Source organism: Dermochelys coriacea, chromosome 7 (assembly GCF_009764565.3).
Source record: "Dermochelys coriacea isolate rDerCor1 chromosome 7, rDerCor1.pri.v4, whole genome shotgun sequence".
Lineage (NCBI taxonomy): Eukaryota > Metazoa > Chordata > Testudines > Dermochelyidae > Dermochelys > Dermochelys coriacea.
The window spans coordinates 14,560,414-14,581,302 of NC_050074.1; the positions used below are offsets into that span (position 1 = coordinate 14,560,414).

Sequence of the window (20,889 nt, forward strand, 5' to 3'; positions counted from 1 at the left end):
TCGCAAAAAGAAAAGGAGTACTTGTGGCACCTTAGAGACTAACAAATTTATTAGAGCATAAGCTTTCGTGAGCTACAGCTCACTTCATCGGATGCATTTGGTGGAAAAAACAGAGGAGAGATTTATATACACACACAGAGAACATGAAACAATGGGTTTATCATACACACTGTAAGGAGAGTGATCACTTAAGATAAGCCATCACCAGCAGCAGGGGGGGGAAAGGAGGAAAACCTTTCATGGTGACAAGCAAGGTAGGCTAATTCCAGCAGTTAACAAGAATATCAGAGGAACAGTGGGGGGTGGGGTGGGAGGGAGAAATACCATGGGGAAATAGTTTTACTTTGTGTAATGACTCATCCATTCCCAGTCTCTATTCAAGCCTAAGTTAATTGTATCCAGTTTGCAAATTAATTCCAATTCAGCAGTCTCTCGTTGGAGTCTGTTTCTGAAGCTTTTTTGTTGCAAAAACAGACTCCAACGAGAGACTGCTGAATTGGAATTAATTTGCAAACTGGATACAATTAACTTAGGCTTGAATAGAGACTGGGAATGGATGAGTCATTACACAAAGTAAAACTATTTCCCCATGGTTTTTCTCCCCCCCACCCCACCCCCACTGTTCCTCTGATATTCTTGTTAACTGCTGGAATTAGCCTACCTTGCTTGTCACCATGAAAGGTTTTCCTCCTTTCCCCCCCCTGCTGCTGGTGATGGCTTATCTTAAGTGATCACTCTCCTTACAGTGTGTATGATAAACCCATTGTTTCATGTTCTCTGTGTGTGTGTATATAAATCTCTCCTCTGTTTTTTCCACCAAATGCATCCGATGAAGTGAGCTGTAGCTCACGAAAGCTTATGCTCTAATAAATTTGTTAGTCTCTAAGGTGCCACAAGTACTCCTTTTCTTTTTACTTAATAGCACTTATCTAGCACTTTTCATCCACAGACCTCAAAGGGTTTTCTAGCATACATATGGGGAAACAGATACTGAGAGGGTAATTGACTTACCAACTGTAACAAACCAGGTCAGTGGCAAAGCTTGGAGGAAAACCCAGGTTTCCTAACATACTGTTTGTGCCCTATGGACTAGGCAGCACTGCCTCCTGAATTCAGTCCTATTCTGCACATAAAGGAGTCCCAACAGACTCTCTTGTTCACCCTTGAACTTACCTCATGCCTTTTTTAAATCAAATAATCACTTTTTAAATAAATTTGCTCCATCTGTTCTGCCCCCTGAGCCACACTTGGCTCTTTTCAGCCACGGTCTCAGCTCATTTTGCCCCCGGACACCTTTTCCAGCAGACCCAAGAGCTTCATTCTCCTGTCTGTACAGCTTTGGCTTCTGTTGAAAAAGTGAAACAAAATAAACACTGACACACAAGGGGTTTTTTTCCCCAACATATTTTTTTTAATTCTAAAAAAATAAATTGAAATACACAATCACTTTCCCTTTTTTGGTTTCAAAAAAGTGATATTTTTAATAATGTTCCTTTCGTCCCTTTCTTTAAGTTCTGAAAACCAAAAGTAAAATATGAGATTATCACCTTTTTTTGGGCTTTTGTGTAGAGCAGGGGTGCTGAGGGTTGGGTTAGGTGGAGGGAGGGTTGAATGCTGTGGCTGGAGTGAGTGGGTGGGATTCTCTTTTCAGGGTTGGAGAATATTTTTTGTTCTTGCATTTGTTTCTTTATGTCTATTTGAATTTTTAATGCATGTCCAGGGCATCTTCAGCTTTCAGAAAAACACTTCTAGGTCTGTTCTTAAGACTTGAAGTGAATAATAGCACCAAGTGCTTCCTTTGAAACAGCTGGTGCTGGCCTCTGCTGGATTTAGGATACTGTACAAGATGGACCATTGGTCCGATCCAGTATGGCAATCTCTATGTTCCAATATACAGTTCATGTCACACGTACATTGATATGTGGCAGTATACGGATAAAGACATGCACTGGGGGTTATAGTGGATCACAAATTGAACATGAGTCAAAAGTGTGATGAAGTCACTGCAAAGGCTAATGTCATTCTGGAGTGTATTAACAGGAGTATCATATGTAGGACATGGGAGGTTATTGCCCCACTCTACTCAACACTGGTGAGGCCTCAGCTGGAGTATTATATCTAATTTGGGTTGCCACACTTTAAGAAAGATGTGGACAAATTGGAGAGTCCAGAGAAAAGCAACAAAAAAAGCAACTCTTCTCTGGAGAGTCCAGAGAAAAGCTGACCTGTTAACATTCAGTTCTCCAGCTGCCCCCTGATGTGCAAGCAAGGTATAACACCGCATGGTGCAGGAATTCTTTTGCAAAGGAGAGAAAGTTTACAGGACTTTTCAAACCATGATTGTACAGGCCAGTGCTGCTGGACATGCCATGAAATGAGAGTGCAATTAAAACATCCAGGTGGTAGGTTTTCAATAAGCAGAAAATTCATCCTGATTTTGGTAAATTTTGTACCCTTATTTTAGAAGCCACAAAGTGTCTTACAGAAAAATCAAAGAAAGTAAGTCAAATTTTGTAATAACACTGTTTTGCAGTATTAAGTAATTGACTCTAGATTTTTGGGTGTAGCATGTGAACCACATGTTGCAAGAGTTGTTCCGGTGAGCACTGACTATCAAGCCTATCAAAGGGCAGATTCACATAAAACCTACACGTGCTCCTAGTGTGTAAATTAAAGTTACCCTCAGGTAAAAACACAGAAAACTCAAGTAAATGATGCATGCAGTATTTATGAATTGGGCCCTAAGAGATTTCTGTCAATTGAACACCCTCTGTAACTGGCAATGGACTGTGTACTGTTCAAAATGCAAATAATTGATACAGACTCAAAAGAATATTATGCTATCTTAAAAAAAACCCTTCATACCTGACTGTCTTTCCAGAATCAATATTATGGATGATGGAAGCCTCCGAATTGTCAATGTCACTAAGGCAGATGCTGGAAGTTATTCCTGTATAGCAACAAACCACTTTGGTACGGCTAGCAGCACTGGAAGTTTGGTGGTGAAAGGTAACAGCCCTTATTGCACAATACTGATACCTCCTCCTTCATCTCTAATAGAGAAAGAAGAAGCCACACATGTTCCACGCTTCTTAATGTCTCCGATCCTGTGTGGTACTGACTCCCAGCAGCTCCCACGAGTCAATGGGAGCAGTTGCTACACATTCCCTTCTGCTGTATGGCTCTGTGGAGTATACAGAGATTGCTGATTTTCAAATATTAAAGCTTACCTAATTCCATTCAGTATCACTGAGGCCAAAGATATGTTAACAGTAAAATCTGTTTGATGTCTTGAATAATATTTATTGCAAGTTGGTACTATGTTTTGTAATATATATAAGATTAAACTGAATGAAATATAGGAACATAAGAATTGCTGTACTGTATCGGACGAATGGTCCATTAAGTCTACTGTCCTGTCTCTGACAGTCACCAGCACTAGACCCTTCAGAAGAAGTTGCCTCCCTAATGACTAATTAAGAACAGTTATGCACTATCGCCCTGATCCAGCAAAGTTTTTGAACTACATGCTTAACTTGAAACCCATTAAAGCAGGAGCGGGCAAACTTTTTGGCCTGAGGCCGCATCGGGTTTCCAAATTGTATGGAGGGCCAGTTAGGGGAGGCTGTGTCTCCCCAAACAACCAGATGTGTCCCGGCCCCTGGCTCCTATCCGACCTCTCCGCTTCTTGCCCCCTGATGGCTCCCCCAGGACTCCTACCTCATCCAACCCCCCTGTTCCCTGTCCCCTGACAGCCCCCTGGGACTCCTGCCCCATCCACCACCCCCTGATCCCTGAGCCCCCCGACACCTATCCACACCCCCCCACCCCCGACCACCACCCCAAACTCCCCTGCCCTCTATCCACACACACCCCACCACCACCACCACCTTACTGCGCTGCCTGAAGCACCAGTGGCTGGCGGCACTATAGCCGTACTGCCCAGAGCACTGGATCAGGTCACGGCTCTGCAACTGCGCTACCCAGCTGTCCAGAGCGTGGCGCGGCACACTGAAGTGGAGGCGGAGGGGGAACAGCAGGGGAGGGGCTGGGGGCAAGCCTCCCGGGCCAGGTGCTCAGGGGCCAGGCAGGAGGGTCCTGCGGGCCATAGTTTGCCCACCTCTGCATTAAAGTCAGAATATCCATGGAGGAAGTTCTTTTACCCTAAGCAGTTAATGGCTAGTTGATATCCTTTAAAAATGTTTATCTAATCTAATGCAACTGCAGATGTCTAATCCTTTTAAAAGTCCTGGTAAACTCTTAATACATGCAGGTTTACAAAATAATATGTAACTTTTGCCCGTGCAATACAGCTTTTTATTTTCCAAAATATAATCAGTGTGATTTAACACTATTTATTAATTCTTGCCACTGGGTGATATTCTTTATACATCCCATGAATCCCAAGTGTATGCCCAGAAATGCTCTCTCAACAAATTTTTTAAAAAAGTAAACATAAAATGTTTATCAAAGGATTTAAAGTTCAAATCTGTTAAATGCAGTGACACTGACAAATATTTTAAAGTTATGCACTGTTATGAGAAGCTGCATGTCTGATGAATTATTATAGGCAACAGGTATATAGATTATTACACTGATAAACACTCTCCATCTCTCTCTTATTTGTGGAAAATGCTATGTTGGATAACAGATCAGGAGAGATTGATTTATTATTTTGTAATCAATCACAGAGCTCTAATGCTGTCAATTTTAATTCTCCCATATATTGGCATTGATGGACAGTATTGGTTTAGAGGCTCTCCCTATCAATTATTTCTATAGTATACAGAGACTTCTTAAAAATGCTTTTAATGCAGGTTTAAACGGGTGCTTTTTATAATCAGAGTGGGTTTAAGCAATGAATCTCAGGACAGCTGGCCCTGAGAAGCACAGTGATCCCCCATGATGTTTCACCTGCTACAAACCTATGTGTGTGTTTGTGATGCAGCACCAGCATGCTCATGGTTGGTTGAGTTCAGGATCCTGACGCAGGGAAGAAAGGTAAGCAGCAGGATACGGACCCTGGACTTCAGGAAAGCAGACTTTGACTCCCTCAGGGAACAGATGGCCAGGATCCCCTGGGGGACTAACATGAAAGGGAAGGGAGTCCAGGAGAGCTGGCTGTATTTCAAGGAATCCCTGTTGAGGTTACAGGGACAAACCATCCCGATGAGTCGAAAGAATAGTAAATATGGCAGGCGACCAGCTTGGCTTAATGGTGAAATCCTAGCGGATCTTAAACATAAAAAAGAAGCTTACAAGAAGTGGAAGGTTGGACATATGACCAGGGAAGAGTATAAAAATATTGCTCGGGCATGTAGGAAAGATATCAGGAGGGCCAAATCGCACCTGGAGCTGCAGCTAGCAAGAGATGTCAAGAGTAACAAGAAGGGTTTCTTCAGGTATGTTGGCAACAAGAAGAAAGCCAAGGAAAGTGTGGGCCCCTTACTGAATGAGGGAGGCAAGCTAGTGACAGAGGATGTGGAAAAAGCTAATGTACTCAATGCTTTTTTTGCCTCTGTTTTCACTAACAAGGTCAGCTCCCAGACTGCTGTGCTGGGCATCACAAAATGGGGAAGAGATGGCCAGCCCTCTGTAGAGATAGAGGTGGTTAGGGACTATTTAGAAAAGCTGGACGTGCACAAGTCCATGGGGCCGGACGAATTGCATCCGAGAGTGCTGAGGGAATTGGCGGCTGTGATTGCAGAGCCCTTGGCCATTATCTTTGAAAACTCGTGGCGAACGGGGGAAGTCCCGGATGACTGGAAAAAGGCTAATGTAGTGCCCATCTTTAAAAAAGGGAAGAAGGAGGATCCTGGGAACTACAGGCCGGTCAGCCTCACCTCAGTCCCTGGAAAAATCATGGAGCAGGTCCTCAAAGAATCAATCCTGAAGCACTTAGAGGAGAGGAAAGTGATCAGGAACAGTCAGCATGGATTCACCAAGGGAAGGTCATGCCTGACTAATCTAATCGCCTTTTATGATGAGATTACTGGTTCTGTGGATGAAGGGAAAGCAGTGGATGTATTGTTTCTTGACTTTAGCAAAGCTTTTGACACGGTCTCCCACAGCATTCTTGTCAGCAAGTTAAGGAAGTATGGGCTGGATGAATGCACTATAAGGTGGGTAGAAAGCTGGCTAGATTGTCGGGCTCAACGGGTAGTGATCAATGGCTCCATGTCTAGTTGGCAGCCGGTGTCAAGTGGAGTGCCCCAGGGGTCGGTCCTGGGGCCCGTTTTGTTCAATATCTTCATAAACGATCTGGAGGATGGTGTGGATTGCACTCTCAGCAAATTTGCGGATGATACTAAACTGGGAGGAGTGGTAGATACGCTGGAGGGGAGGGATAGGATACAGAAGGACCTAGACAAATTGGAAGATTGGGCCAAAAGAAATCTAATGAGGTTCAATAAGGATAAGTGCAGGGTCCTGCACTTAGGATGGAAGAATCCAATGCACCGCTACAGACTAGGGACCGAATGGCTCGGCAGCAGTTCTGCGGAAAAGGACCTAGGGGTGACAGTGGACGAGAAGCTGGATATGAGTCAGCAGTGTGCCCTTGTTGCCAAGAAGGCCAATGGCATTTTGGGATGTATAAGTAGGGGCATAGCGAGCAGATCGAGGGACGTGATCGTTCCCCTCTATTCAACACTGGTGAGGCCTCATCTGGAGTACTGTGTCCAGTTTTGGGCCCCACACTACAAGAAGGATGTGGATAAATTGGAAAGAGTACAGCGAAGGGCAACAAAAATGATTAGGGGTCTAGAGCACATGACTTATGAGGAGAGGCTGAGGGAGCTGGGATTGTTTAGTCTGCAGAAGAGAAGAATGAGGGGGGATTTGATAGCTGCTTTCAACTACCTGAAAGGGGGTTTCAAAGAGGATGGCTCTAGACTGTTCTCAATGGTAGCAGATGACAGAACGAGGAGTAATGGTCTCAAGTTGCAATGGGGGAGGTTTAGATTGGATATTAGGAAAAACTTTTTCACTAAGAGGGTGGTGAAACACTGGAATGCGTTACCTAGGGAGGTGGTAGAATCTCCTTCCTTAGAGGTTTTTAAGGTCAGGCTTGACAAAGCCCTGGCTAGGATGATTTAACTGGGACTTGGTCCTGCTTTGAGCAGGGGGTTGGACTAGATGACCTTCTGGGGTCCCTTCCAACCCTGATATTCTATGATTCTATGATTCTATGGAGCAAAATCGTCCCTAAAATGCTGAGTGTACACCTGTGTGTGAGAATAGGAACTGTCCCAATTATATTATTAGATTTTCTCTCTATCTTTAATTTTACATGCTTCTCTTTATATTAGAAAAGTTTTTAAGTATATTGGGGTGATCATCAGCTGGTGTAAATTGACATAGCTCCAGTGAAGTCAATGGGCTTCATGGAATAACACCAGCTGAAAACTGTCCCTTTGTGTTTTGTGCTTGATACCCCTCACTTTTTCCCCTTGGGACCTCTGGATGTGCAGTGTAACATTCTGTCACTTCTGCGATACAATCTCAAAATTCAGCAGTCCTTTCCCAGGTAGAACTCCCATTGATGAGGCTGGAACATATGTAGGAATTAAAGGATCAGGCCCTACAGTAGGACAGCACTGGGCAAACTCACCTGCATAATGCATATTTCTTCTTTTTCGCACATGTACCTTTGTGCAATTTTTATTTTAAAATGAAGGCTCTAGGGGGTCAAAATTATGTCTTAGAAATAAATTGGACGTAACATAGTCAATTCCAGCTTGTGCAGCTTGTACAGCATGTGCCTCAGCAGATATTAGTCTCTTTTAACAGGAAGTCCCTAAGGTTAGCCGTAGGTCTGTGTTTAAGATGACTCTGGCTGTCGCAGTCATTTTAAACATTAATCCCTGTTTTCCTCAATCAGAGGCATAACAAATAAGTGTGATTGAAATTCTGGAAGTTCCCGAGAACAGGACAGCAGGAATAGTCTTGCCCAAGGTGCTGAGCACCTCCTGTAAGGGGCAGAAGGCTTTGTGCCCCACCACTGAAGTCAGCGGGAGCTTAACGCTTCAGCAGGCACAGGAGATAGCCCTGAGTGACCTCTGCTCCTATTGATTTTAGTAGAAGCTGAGGGTGCTCAGTCCCTTGCAGATTTGGATCCCAATAGCTTCTCCTTAAGGAAAAGTCTAATTGTGAATCCTTTGTAAACTAATGTACTAATTTAAATACATTATTATTGCATGGAAAACATAAACAACAGAATATAACAACCGACCTTATTGACACAAAAGGATACAGTTCTTAAGTCCATTATGTTAGTACAAGAAAGCAGGTAGGCTAGGAATATGACTGGGTGGTGCAATGGCCCTTCCATGGACTATGATGAAGTTGCACTCACTTATATCAGCGGTGAAATTGACCCTGGGCTCAGATCTTGAAGATGGTAGCATCAAATGAGTGTGAATCCCAGTGTGTAAACCCTCATTTGTGCACATCTCAAAACCACCATACAACTTGACACAACTAACCCTGGCATCAATCTCAGGTCAGGAGAGGGCCAGGGCTAGACTTGAGACATTTGTAAGGCATTGTGCTGGCTATATGTGAGAACAACGCTTACCCAAAGCATAGCCAGGTTAAGTGGGACACAGAATTTTCTTGGGAGCCAGTCCAAGACTGAGGAATGAACTCTCCCAGGAACAAAGGACCATCATAAACCTCACCATTTCTGCTCCAAGTGCAAGGTTCATTTCTTTGCCTTTGCCGTCTCTAAAATAACGTTGCCCCTTTTTGACCAAAGCAGCTGGTCAAAGTTCAGGGCCTTAAAGATATTTCAGTTGCAAGTAGAAATTGATGGAGTCTGATATTTTCTTTGATGCAGCTTTGGTTATTTATAAGGAAGGTACAAAGTCCTGTGTCTCTGAATGCAGAAGGAACCAAGAACAAAAGGAGCAGTTTCTTAGTTTACAGTGCCAACAGTAGATCTTAGCTTTGTCCATGGTCACACTGTGCGTACAGGCTCCTGCTTGGCTTTCTTGCCTCTTCTGTCTCTGTTCTTGTCTGGTCTCAGTTTCTGTGTGGTATGTTTTCCCCCTTCCCGTCCCCCCAGACATCCCCACCCAAAACAATACTCAGCCATAAGCTCTTGGGTGGGTTCACACACATCTTTTGTCTGACACAGGGGCTTATGGTAATAGTTATGTTAATTCAAGGGTGGTTTTACACCTATCTGTCTCGGTGGGGTTTTAATTCGACCCAATAAACAATAAACAGGGCAATATGTATATTTATCAAAAACAACCAACCCCCCTATCAAAACAAGACACTCCACTGTATGTGCTTTATCCCCGGGGAGCAGATGAGAGTACAATCCATGACAGATGTCAGTCATGTTGCTCAATGCACTACTAAAAGGTGCCCAGATACTACGGTAATGAGAGTGGTATTAGAACCTATATACATAGGTGCTGGAACCAGCACTGCTGGGCGCACTACCATACTCCCTGGCTTGAAGTGGGGTTTTCATGATATACAGGGTTTCCAGTTTGGTTCAATGGCTCTCAGCACCCTGACTATAGAAATTGTTCCTGCACTCCTCCCTCCAGAGATATAGAAGCACACTTTCCTCACCTCTGTGTGAATTGTAACATACTGTTTTAAATAATAATAATAATAAGAGCTCTGTGTTTGAAGACCAATTTGACTCTAGTCAGCCCTAATGAGGGGTTACATAGGTGTAAATGGAGGCAGAATTTGCCCTTAAGTTATGTCTACACTGCAGCTGTGCACATACTTCTCAGCATGGATAGACAGACATGAGCTAGCTTGCTAAAACTAACAGTGTGGCCACAGCGGCATGTGCTATTGTTTGGGCTAGCCACCCAAGTTCAAACCCGCCCAGCCCTCTGGATGCATACTTGGTGGATAGCCCAAGCCACCTGCCATGGCCATACTGCTATTTTTAGCATAAGCTAGCAGAGCTAGCACATGTCTGTCTGCCTGCCTGTGCTGGGAAGCATGCTCCCAGCTGGTGTCCAGACATACCCTTAGGGACTGATTCTGATCTTACGTGATGTAAATCAGAACTAACTCTATTGAAGTCAAGAGGGTTACACAGATGTAAAACCAGCATAAGTAAGATGAGAACTATACCCTGGGTCTTTAGTTTAAATATAATTGATACAGGGTCTGATTTTCAGAAATGCTAAGACCTATATCTCCAACTGAAATCAGGTGCACCTCCACAAATCAGGCTCTGACTGTACATCCATAAAAGGTTAATATTTAAAAATATTACTTAGTTTAGCAGATGCTGCTGAAAAGTAGTAATTTTGTAATTTAAGAATTATTTAATTCTTCCTTCTTATTATTATTAGAGACAGCCTGTTTGCTACTTAGTGCAAGTGTATATATTGCATCTGGTCATTGTTTATTGGTTTAAGTTGGTTTCACATTGTGTTAAGGTTATAAGAGATTAGCAAGTATTATTTATTCATCTTCAGTGCTCATTAGGAACTCGATCCCATTAACATTAATAGGACCTACACATATGTAATAGTTTGGGAAAATATTTCTGAATGCCATATTTTAATTCAATTTTGTGATCTACAAAAGGACTAATTTGTCAGCTGATGTGTTCTCTGACCTTAAGATATGTTTTTATTCTTTTTGATCTCATCATATATCATTCATTAAAAAACCGTGAAGGTCATACATCAGAAGACATCTTTTCTAACCTTTCTGGTTTCTTCCATTAACAATAAGCATTTTTCTTTTTTAAATCGTATTTCCTTCTTTCCTCCTCCCCCACCAAATTTGAAGAGAAATGCCAATAGTGTCACATATAGGGTGAACAAGGACGGAAGATTTGGAGGGAAAGGGGAGGAAGGATAATATCTGTTACACCAGATACATGGAGGCTTAAAATAATCTCTGGTAAACAACCAGAGAGATGAATAAATATTTGTATTATGCATCAGTAGATGTCTTAAAAATATAACATTCTGACAGGTGCCCATAGGGCGGTTTATTAACATGCCATTGTCAGAAATTCTGAACTTCAGTGGTTTCCCAGACCAATCAGAATACATTTTTGGTTTGTTCTTAGTTCTAAGTGAAAACTGTCCTGGCTTTTGAGACTGAAATTCTTGCAAACCTTGCATGTATGGTTTGACCTTTACATTAAAAACCAGGGATTGCATCTATATGGATAGGGAACAATTCAGCAGATATTATTAGGAGATGTGTAGAACACCGGTTGTGTTTACATGCAGCATATACATATTAATTTTCAATCATTTTTCCATTTTTGCTGTACCTGAGGCTAAATGTTCCAATTCTTCCATGATATAAAAAGACTTAGTAGTAGAGTGTTTACATGACAAATAGAGTAAACAGTGTTAGGCATATACTGTCGAATGCTGGCTTATTTGTACTTTAATGCAGTCACATAAGTGGCTTTTTACAGAGGCAGCTCTGAGCCGCTGGAGGACTAATTCAGATTTTAATGGCAAAGCTGAATACATTAACTATAGAGAGACTCTGGGAAAGGGAGCTTCTCTAACTACTACAGTAGTAACTTATTTCCAACGAGGTAGCTCCCATGCGCACCACAACTACCAATCCTGACTCCTGTCTTCTGCCTCTTTCAACTTCACATTATTAGAGTGGGTGCAAGCAGCCTGCTGGAATGGTTCCCCTGAGCCTTGCATTGTCAATGGCTAAGGGAGGACCAGCTTCCTTCATCTTCCCTGATGTTATTTTGTGTCTTGTTTATGTGCATAAGTCGGATACCATTTGCATGCAGAATGGCTTAATTACCAACAGTTCCCTTCTCACTCGGATAGCAATAACTAATACACAAATGAAGTTTCTCTGGCAGGCAGGGGTTCAGGAGGGAGCCGTGTAAACAAGCTAATAATGACATAAATGCAAATGATATTGCTACTGCTCCCTTCCCAAAATAAGACAATCCTTCCAATACTGCTTGGTTCTTATGAGTTACACTAAATACTTACGTGAGTTTGTGGCAAAATTACTTTGACGTACATGATCCTCTTAATATGATTTAGTCTTGTAGCTCTGGAGAAATGGAATGATCATATCAGTTCTTAACAATCAAACTATGTAAACACGTGCAGTGTTTACCTGTTTTGGTATAGCCCTCTGTATCATATAAAATAGCTTCTGAGTCTGAAACAATATTGGTTTAATTGTTTGGCCAAGTTTGGTAGTCTATTGCTTCACAGCAGAGGCCTTTGCACTGTTCTAACCGGAAATAGTGATGCTGCAAGTATTATTGCTGTAATGGTTCATAAACTGTGATTACGTTGGAGAGATAGAGTCAGGTTCCTCACTGTACTGCACCTTGTACTACTCAGTGTATGTAAAACACTACACATTCCCAATGGTAATGATTTGCATCCACTTTTCCCTAATGTAAATAGCTAGATAAAGTTCAGGACAGGGGAGAATCTGTGGGATTTGTAAGTAACAGTCTGATGGGAGTGGCTTTATCATTTTCTGATGTCCTATATCACAGTAGGTAGGGATAAAGTCAGTATGTTTTGTAGACTGAAAATCCAGAGCAGATTATAACAATGGTTCTGGTACTTACATGCAACTAGGGCAAGGGCAAGTTCTAATTACGTTATTTACCTGTTTCATTTTGGGAGTAGGTTTCCAGCTACCAGCATGCCAGCACTCAAAGCAGTGAATGGCTTAACAGATTTAAACCGTTGTTTATTTTTGTTTGTGTCTCAGACTAGCTTGCATCCATCTCATATTGGCTGCTTTGGTTTTCAGCTGTTTACCTCCGCACAGGAGTAGTGAGCAAAGATATTGCCAATAGGTGTATTCCCACCCTGGAATAGACTGAAATAGAGGTCTTTGTTAACAACCTCAGCTTTCTCCAGCAGCTTGGGTTTGGATTCTTTTCTTCCACCTGCAGCAAGAACATTACTTTGCGGATACACTGATTTAATGACCTATTTTTAAAATCATGTGGTTTGGCAAAATTCAGCAAATTCCTCTGAGGAATATTTACCTCCATTGTCTGAGAGCTTTTCAGGGATTCCGTATCTGACAATTCATGGATTATTGTAATACCTTTAATAATGTTCAGGCTTGTAGTTCAAAGAGTATTGTATTAATCAGTATTGATACAGACTTTATTATCCCACATAAACCACATCCCTGGTCTGGAATGGTCTTACAGACATTAACTTGCAATCTATGACTCAAAATGCATCCGATGAAGTGAGCTGTAGCTCACGAAAGCTTATGCTCTAATAAATTGGTTAGTCTCTAAGGTGCCACAAGTCCTCCTTTTCTTTTTGCAAATACAGACTAATACGGCTGCTACTCTGAAACCTATGACTCTTTTGTATTTCACATACACCTTTTGTTTGAACACTTTGAAATAAGTGGTCAACTTGCTGCCATGTGCCAGGCCGAGAGAATATGTCTCTGCCTCATGTTTTGTATTATACCCATAGGACCAGCATGGATTGCACTATTGTATCTTGTTTTAGTGGATGTGAAATAACTATTTTCTCACCTTCAAAAATTAAGATTATGCCATCCAAGACAGAGCTGAAAAGAATTTAACTGTCTTGTTCCAAAACTTTGCTACACTAGAAAAATATTGTTTTCTAATGTCTGGCCATCTATCCAATATTGCATGTTTCAGAAATTTTGTTCTGAAAGTGATTGGTGCTGGAGAATTTAGTGTTTCTTCAAGTGATTTAATTTTTCTATAATAGGGTGATTGGGCCAATACTAATGATCACACTTGCAATCAGATGGAATTGCTTTTCTGCATGTGCATAATGCTCTTCAGATTGGTCTGAGTGACTTTGTTACATTCAGTAGTAGTCCGCTTTTCTGAGGCTCTACTGGACCAAGGCCGTTCATAGAAGCATCTCTATGGCAAGGTCAACTTTTCAAATAAAAATTCAGGAAAACACTGAACCGGGTTGGATTGCGAAAAGGTCCATCGTATTATGGAAAACAGTGTCATGTTCTTTATCTTAAATGGAATTCATTAACTTATTTTAATATGGCCATGGGGGTGCATTATTTCAAACAGTCTGGTGCAAACTTTGCCAGCTATAGTAATTAACTACAAGAAGGTGATGTAACTCTGCTCCTTTATGTGGTTGTTTCATGTTCTTTATTGGAATGATTTAAACTAGATTGGTTTGATCCCATTTCCATCAAACAATGTTCCAGCTAGTTTACCTTCAGTACACACAGCAATCTTTTTTCCTGGGTTCAGCCATACCACCAAGGCTGCTTAAAAGAAGGAGCCTCTTTTGCATAAAGAAAAGGAGTACTTGTGGCACCTTAGAGACTAACAAATTTATTTGAGCATAAGCTTTCGTGAGTCTCTAAGGTGCCACAAGTACTCCTTTTCTTTTTGCGAATACAGACTAACACAGCTGCTACTCTGAAACCTCTTTTGCATTGCACTGCAGTAGAGTTTTTAGACCCTTGCAACTCCTTCATAGGTCTCATCACTCTTGCATTGTAATTCTTCTCATGGTGGGATGATGCTTAGAGTGTCAGAGTTCATGTTGTCAACTGGATCTACAGATATCCCCAGTTTAATAACTGCAAGATTTAAACATGAAGCAATGGTCTCAAGTTGCAGTGGGGGAGGTCTAGGTTGAATATTAGGAAAAACTATTTCACTAGGAGGGTGGTACAGCACTGGAATGGGTTACCTAGGGAGGTGGTGGAATCTCCATCCTTAGGCCCAGCTTGACAAAGCTCTGGCTGGGATGATTTATTTGGGGTTGGTCCTGCTTTGAACAGGGGGTTGGATTAGATGATCTCCTAGGTCTCTTCCAACCCTAATCTTCTATGATTCCAGGTCAATAATTGAAGATGCTTGAGTGTTCATAACAAAAATCTCAGTCCTCAGCATGTCTGCATTTCTGCTTATATTTGTGCCTTATACTTTGTCATTTAGTTCTATAGCCATAGAAACTCTTACTTGTACAATGCAATGGAACCAGAAGGCTGAATTTGCCGAATATATCATGTACTTTGATATAACGTTTCTTTGGGCTCTCCAGCATCAAGTTTAAATCTTACAGTAAGAGATCAGCAAATGCTTGGCCTGTGCATGACTGATCTATTTCTCAAACATTAATGCTGACTATATCAATACAAATGTGATGTGTTAATTAACCATCCTTTATCATGTATTGGTCAAAAATATACGTGGCTTGGTTTGAGTCGTATCTACATGCCTCTCCCAAGTTTTTCAATTTATTATGTTTAGAACAGTGACCACCATTTTCTGGGTATATTATTTCATTGGCGGGGCTTTAACTACACCATTTCTTTGCCTTATGGATATACGAAGTGCAGATTTTCTGCAAATGTTTGGGCTGTCTTTCTGTAGCCCTTTTTTTTTCTTTTTCTTTTTCTTTTTTCATTACTGACTGCACATGCATTTTATCACTATGCATTTCACCAGCTATTGTTTCCAGTTATGATTAAGGTACTTCCAGGGACACATCTATTTCAATTGTTTTTCATTTAGGGGGAGCTTGAGTCCTTGATCAAGAAGATATTCCCCAGGAGAGAATTTGCATTGAATACTTTACTACCTCTAACCATTTCATTGCTGTCTGCATAGTATTAGCTACAACGTTTGACTTAAGAATTCTTAATCACTGGTCAAATGTCTCTTTGCATTATTCCCCATAAAGTATTTGTCTAAAGACATAAGGTATATTTCATATTTACCAGAATAAGATTTTAAAACCTTAGCATTCGCTTCACACATGCTCTGTGAGTTATGACCCAGTTTTTCACCATATCAGTATAATAAATTGCTGCTTTTTTCTTTTCTCCGAGATTTGTTTTGAGGTGGTGGTGCTTTGTGACATGCAGTTACTTTACATTTCTTTCCCAGCTGACTGATGTACATCATTCAATTTTAAACTCCTAAAAAAGTTCATCCTAGCACCAGCCAGGAAGTCTGCTTTGAACTGTGAAAGTTCACAGGCTGTCATTTCCAGGAGCCCTGATAGTTATCTCTGACTCTGCCATTGAGAAGAGAGCAAGATTCAATGGCAACTTTATGTTGCAATAGAGGGGGATAGGCCTGTCATCCTGCCTGGTTTGGCTCACCACTGAGAATGCCACATTCAGGGCAGACACACCCCAAAACTGGTGTTATTCCAACATTAGAGTTCACCAAGACGGTAAAAAAACTGAACTCTTGTATCACCATACTGGTTAACAAGAAGCTAAAAACACAGTCCCCTTAGGCATCCTAGTCCCTAGCTTACCACCCAGACAACTGGACTTCTGCGATTATTAAAACCAGAAATCACATATAAAGTTCTTCCAATCCCAAAGGATCAGACATGCGCCTCAGGTCAAAATATACTTCAGATCTTACCCAAAAATCACACTGATAGCCAATCTTTTAGGAACTAAAAACTAAAGGTTTAATAATATAAAAGAAAAGGAAAGATAATTATTAAGAGGGTAAATGAATCATGTACATTACAGTTGATTTCAGAGTTTGTAGATCTGGATAATACCAGTGATGTTAAATCTGGTAGGTTGCAAATAAATTTCTTTAGATCATCCAAAAGATTAGAGTCCAAATGACATTTTAGCTGTAGTCTGTTATAGTCCTTGCATGAATTATCCAGGGCAATCCAAGAAGTTACTTGGACATCTCTGTCCAATGGCCTAAACTTTCCCTGTTTAAAGTTCAACAGACTAGAGATGGCAGGATCTTGCCCAAGGTCCAGTATTTATAGCTCTCCGGCAGGCTGACAAGCCTTCTAACAGAAATTGTCACAGCAAGTTGGATCTTCATTGTTAAACTAGAACCCTTCTATTAAATCCTGATTTAAATAAATTTGATTTAAATCAAATCCATCCTACCTCTATATTTTATTTATTTATTTATTTTAAAACATTTTTGCTGTTAACAAGCATGTTATCCCTGGAGACACAAATCCAGTTTGAGAACTGCTAAACTAAGCATCTCTGATGGTATCTTCTCCACTGAGCATTGAATCCCATTGGGTAGATAGAAAGATTACCCTAAATAATCTGTACAGAAGCCCCTGGAACCCCATAAGATTGGGTCCCTAATCCATGAACTATTGGAACTTATTTACAAAAGTTTTCTTAAACATTACATGAATATATTGTCTCATACTATACAATTAGAATTTATAATCCCTATTCCATGATGAGATATCTTTTTGAACTATTATGTATCTTAATTAAAACTATCTTTAGATAGGATTTTTTCCTCAAAAAGTCAGATTTTTTTTTTAAATTGATTTTTATCCACTTTGCTTGGCAGGATGAGAGACTGCAAGTCTCATCATGCAGAGTTCGCTCTTCATGGGTGCTGGGAACTGTAGTTTCCTTGGTCACTGTATCCCTGTTTATATATGTTTCCATTTTATGCAACTTCAGTAGGGGCTGTGAGCTCCTGGCAACTTGCCAGTGGAGTCCCTAGTATGGCTAGGGACTTCCAAGGGAAGCAGTGGGGGCAAAAGATCTGTTTGGCTTTGAGATTCTACTGGATAAGTTTATGGAGGAGATGGTATGATGGGATAATGGGATTTTGGTAATTAATTGATCTTTAAATATTCAGGGAAAATAGGCCTAATCCCCTGAGATGGGATATTAGATGGATGGGATCTGAGTTACCCAGGAAAGAATTTTCTGTAGTATCTGGCTGGTGAATCTTGCCCATATGCTCAGGGTTTAGCTGATTGCCATATTTGGGGTCGGGAAGGAATTTTCCTCCAGGGCAGATTGGAGAGGCCCTGGAGGTTTTTTGCCTTCCTCTGTAGCATGGGGCATGGGTCACTTGAGGGAGGCTTCTCTGCTCCTTGAAGTCTTTAAACCATGATTTAAGGACTTCAATAGCTCAGATGTAGGTGAGGTTTTTCGTAGGAGTGGGTGGGTGAGATTCTGTGGCCTGCGTTGTGCAGGAGGTCGGACTAGATGATCAGAATGGTCCCTTCTGACCTTAGTATCTATGAATCTATGAATCTAAGTTAACCTTCTGCTTCCCATGCATAAACAAACAAACCAATTACTAAAAAGAAAAAGAGTACTTGTGGCACCTTAGAGACTAACAAATTTATTAGAGCATAAGCTTTCGTGAGCTACAGCTCACTTCATGAAACCAATTACTGTACATTGATTTACATAAGGTAATTGCTGGCCATTCGTTATAACAGGCATGGATAATTGACGACCATCAGTTATTATCATTAGTCTCATGCATTATATACACATCTTTGGTTTTAAGGCTCATTGAGTACAATCACATACATCATCTAAAGAGACATGAAAATGATTTAGCATCTACAAGCTGATTTGGTGACATTGGTAAAGTTCTAACAGGATATAGGTAAACACGGACAAATACATTTAGCATTTGCTCTTGATTCTTATCACTACAAATGAACAAGTTAGTGATTGCTAGTCTAATTAACATTTCTTTGATACCCACACACAAGTGAATTATCCTGATTACAATGCCTATAAGGGTCATACACAGGTTAGCTGGTTTGCCAGTGTCACAATACCCATTCAGAAAAAGGCACAGCTTCCATAGACCAGCAATCAAAGAGAGGCAATTTGGACTGCCTGTGGCTTGGTTTTTGGTAATTATATTTGATGGCACACTGTGTGTTGTCAACTAGTATCAGAGCCAAAACTATTCAGTTACCCATCATCAAGAACTTTGAAAAGCTCAAGAGACAGGGGGGGGAAGACAATTTTAAAATATTTTGTTAAGTAATGGAGGACCATTTTTATGGGGACTCATCGTATATATGTAAGATCTGAGTATTCCATAAAAATTAATACTAGTTTAAAGAAATAATTTTGGGGAGAGAAATCCCAATTTTGGCTTAATAGTGGTTTTTTAAAAAAACCCACAATTGATCTCATGTTTCAGCAAATCCAGATTTTTAAAATTCTATGGGGAAAAATACAGGGGATATAGAGACATTTGACCCCTGATTTATTCCTGGGGGGTTTCGTGTGTGTTTTTCTTCTTTAGTTTTGGAGTAGAAAAATAAAATTGATTCCAACTTTGGTTTTCAGTAGAGAGACCATCTCTGTGCATTTCTTTCTAAAGAAAACTGTGATAGTGTTCACATAGTCTGTTGAAACTAACCAATATGTGTAAGTATTGAAAAATGTGTCCTGTCTTCTGACTCACAAACAGTTAGAAATCAGTAATGAACATTAAATTTTAGCAATTAACAAAAACAATAATGTTTGGCCATAAAACTGCAACTGAGTATATTCTCCCTAATTGGACTGTTTCCAATGGCACCAATTATTTTCTAGGATACAATTAAGTGTCTTCTAGTAGGATTAAATATGATCCAATGCATACACTGTATGAAAGAAAAATTTTTAAATGAGAAAGTTATTCATTTCACTGATCCTTCTTTGTCACTTCCCAAATTGTTAGCCATACCCCTTGGGGCTGTCGTGCTGGTAGTGGATCTTCTAAGCCAGTGGTTTTCAACCATTTTTCAATTGCGGACCCCTACAAATTTTTGAATGGCGGTGTGGACCCCTTTGGAAATCTTGACATAATTTGTAGACCCCCAGGGATCCCTGTCTGTGGTAACAACAACCTTTCGTGGACCCCAGACATAGTCTGCAGCCCTCCAGGGGTCTGCGGACCACTGGTTGAAAATCACTGTTCTAAGCTAAGCCTGGTCAGTAGTTGGATAGAAGTGAAAAATGTGTTGTTGATGTCCAGTAGGTGTCATTTTGCAAGAGCAGTATTACAATTTCAAGCAGAATTCCAGTGTGTTGCCTAACTGCATTTCCCACATAGTTTAAATCGAGGTAAGTTATTCTTCACATCTTCTCCTAAATACAGTAGGTTGAATAGTCTCATTGTAGACCACTTTGGGATCATCATTGTGAGACAGAAGTCATTTCCATTCCAAATCACATATGTAGGGTCAAATATTCAGAAATCATCTTCAGAAATCAAAATTTTGGGGGTATGCATTTTATGCATGCAAAACTTGAATTTAATAATACTTAGAACTTAGATATCTCCTTTCACCTGAGGATCTAAAAAAGTACTTTGAAAACATTGACTATGGTTCAGAGAACACCCTTTTGAGGTAAAATAAATTGCATTGTTTCAGTATCTCCATTTTTCAGATGAGTAAATTAAAGCACAGAGATTGCAAATTGACCAAGGTCACACAGCAGAGCCAGGATAGAACCCAGGATCCATGCTATAACCTTTGAAACGTATTCCCTTCCCCCCTCAAATTTTGCAAACACTGTTAAGGAGGACTGCTGAAAATGTGGCCCAGGGAGTATAATATGTGTGCGTGCCATGGAATGTGTGATCTTTACCATCCTCATAGTTCTTGTGAGAATGTCTTTTACTTTTGGTTTTCTTAATGCCAACTTGACAAGCAGTACAGCCATGGACCATTAGCACTGTATTGTAGTAGAGAAAGGTCAGTAACTTTCCATAACATTTGATAAAGATTATAGCAAGCATAATGGCTTACTGAACATTGCCCTCTTTTAGAGCCCCATCAACTACCACCAAGCTTTTCCCAGTGATGAGCTGCCAAAATCTTAACAACCGGTTCCCTATAAAAAGTTCTGATTTAAGGAATGTGCCCCAGTATGTATTTTTTGTATCAACAGGGTACCATATGTCCGTATTTTTCCAGGAGGAATTTTTAAAATTTCTCCCGGATGGCAATTTAAGAACCAAAAAGCCTGACCTGTTCAGGAAAATACAGATGTATGTTAACCCTGTCTAAAGTTCTTTTTTAAAAAGATGGGCTTGAACTAGAGATGAGCTCCGTTTCACATGTGTGGGTCCCTGCCACTTCCTGGGGGTGTGCTAGGGTGACCAGATGTCCCGAT

The 20,889-nt window shown here is 40.7% G+C and overlaps 1 protein-coding gene across 8 annotated transcripts in view; it reads left to right on the plus strand.

Moving 5' to 3' along the window:
• CNTN4 (contactin 4) overlaps positions 1–20,889 on the plus strand; it is a 657,694-nt gene that overhangs the window by 583,414 nt on the left and 53,391 nt on the right. For all 8 annotated transcript variants that reach the window (XM_038410564.2, XM_038410563.2, XM_038410561.2 and 5 more), the window contains one exon: positions 2,882–3,009. In XM_038410564.2, coding sequence (XP_038266492.1) covers positions 2,882–3,009 — 128 coding nt within the window. The remainder of the gene's footprint in view (positions 1–2,881; positions 3,010–20,889) is intronic.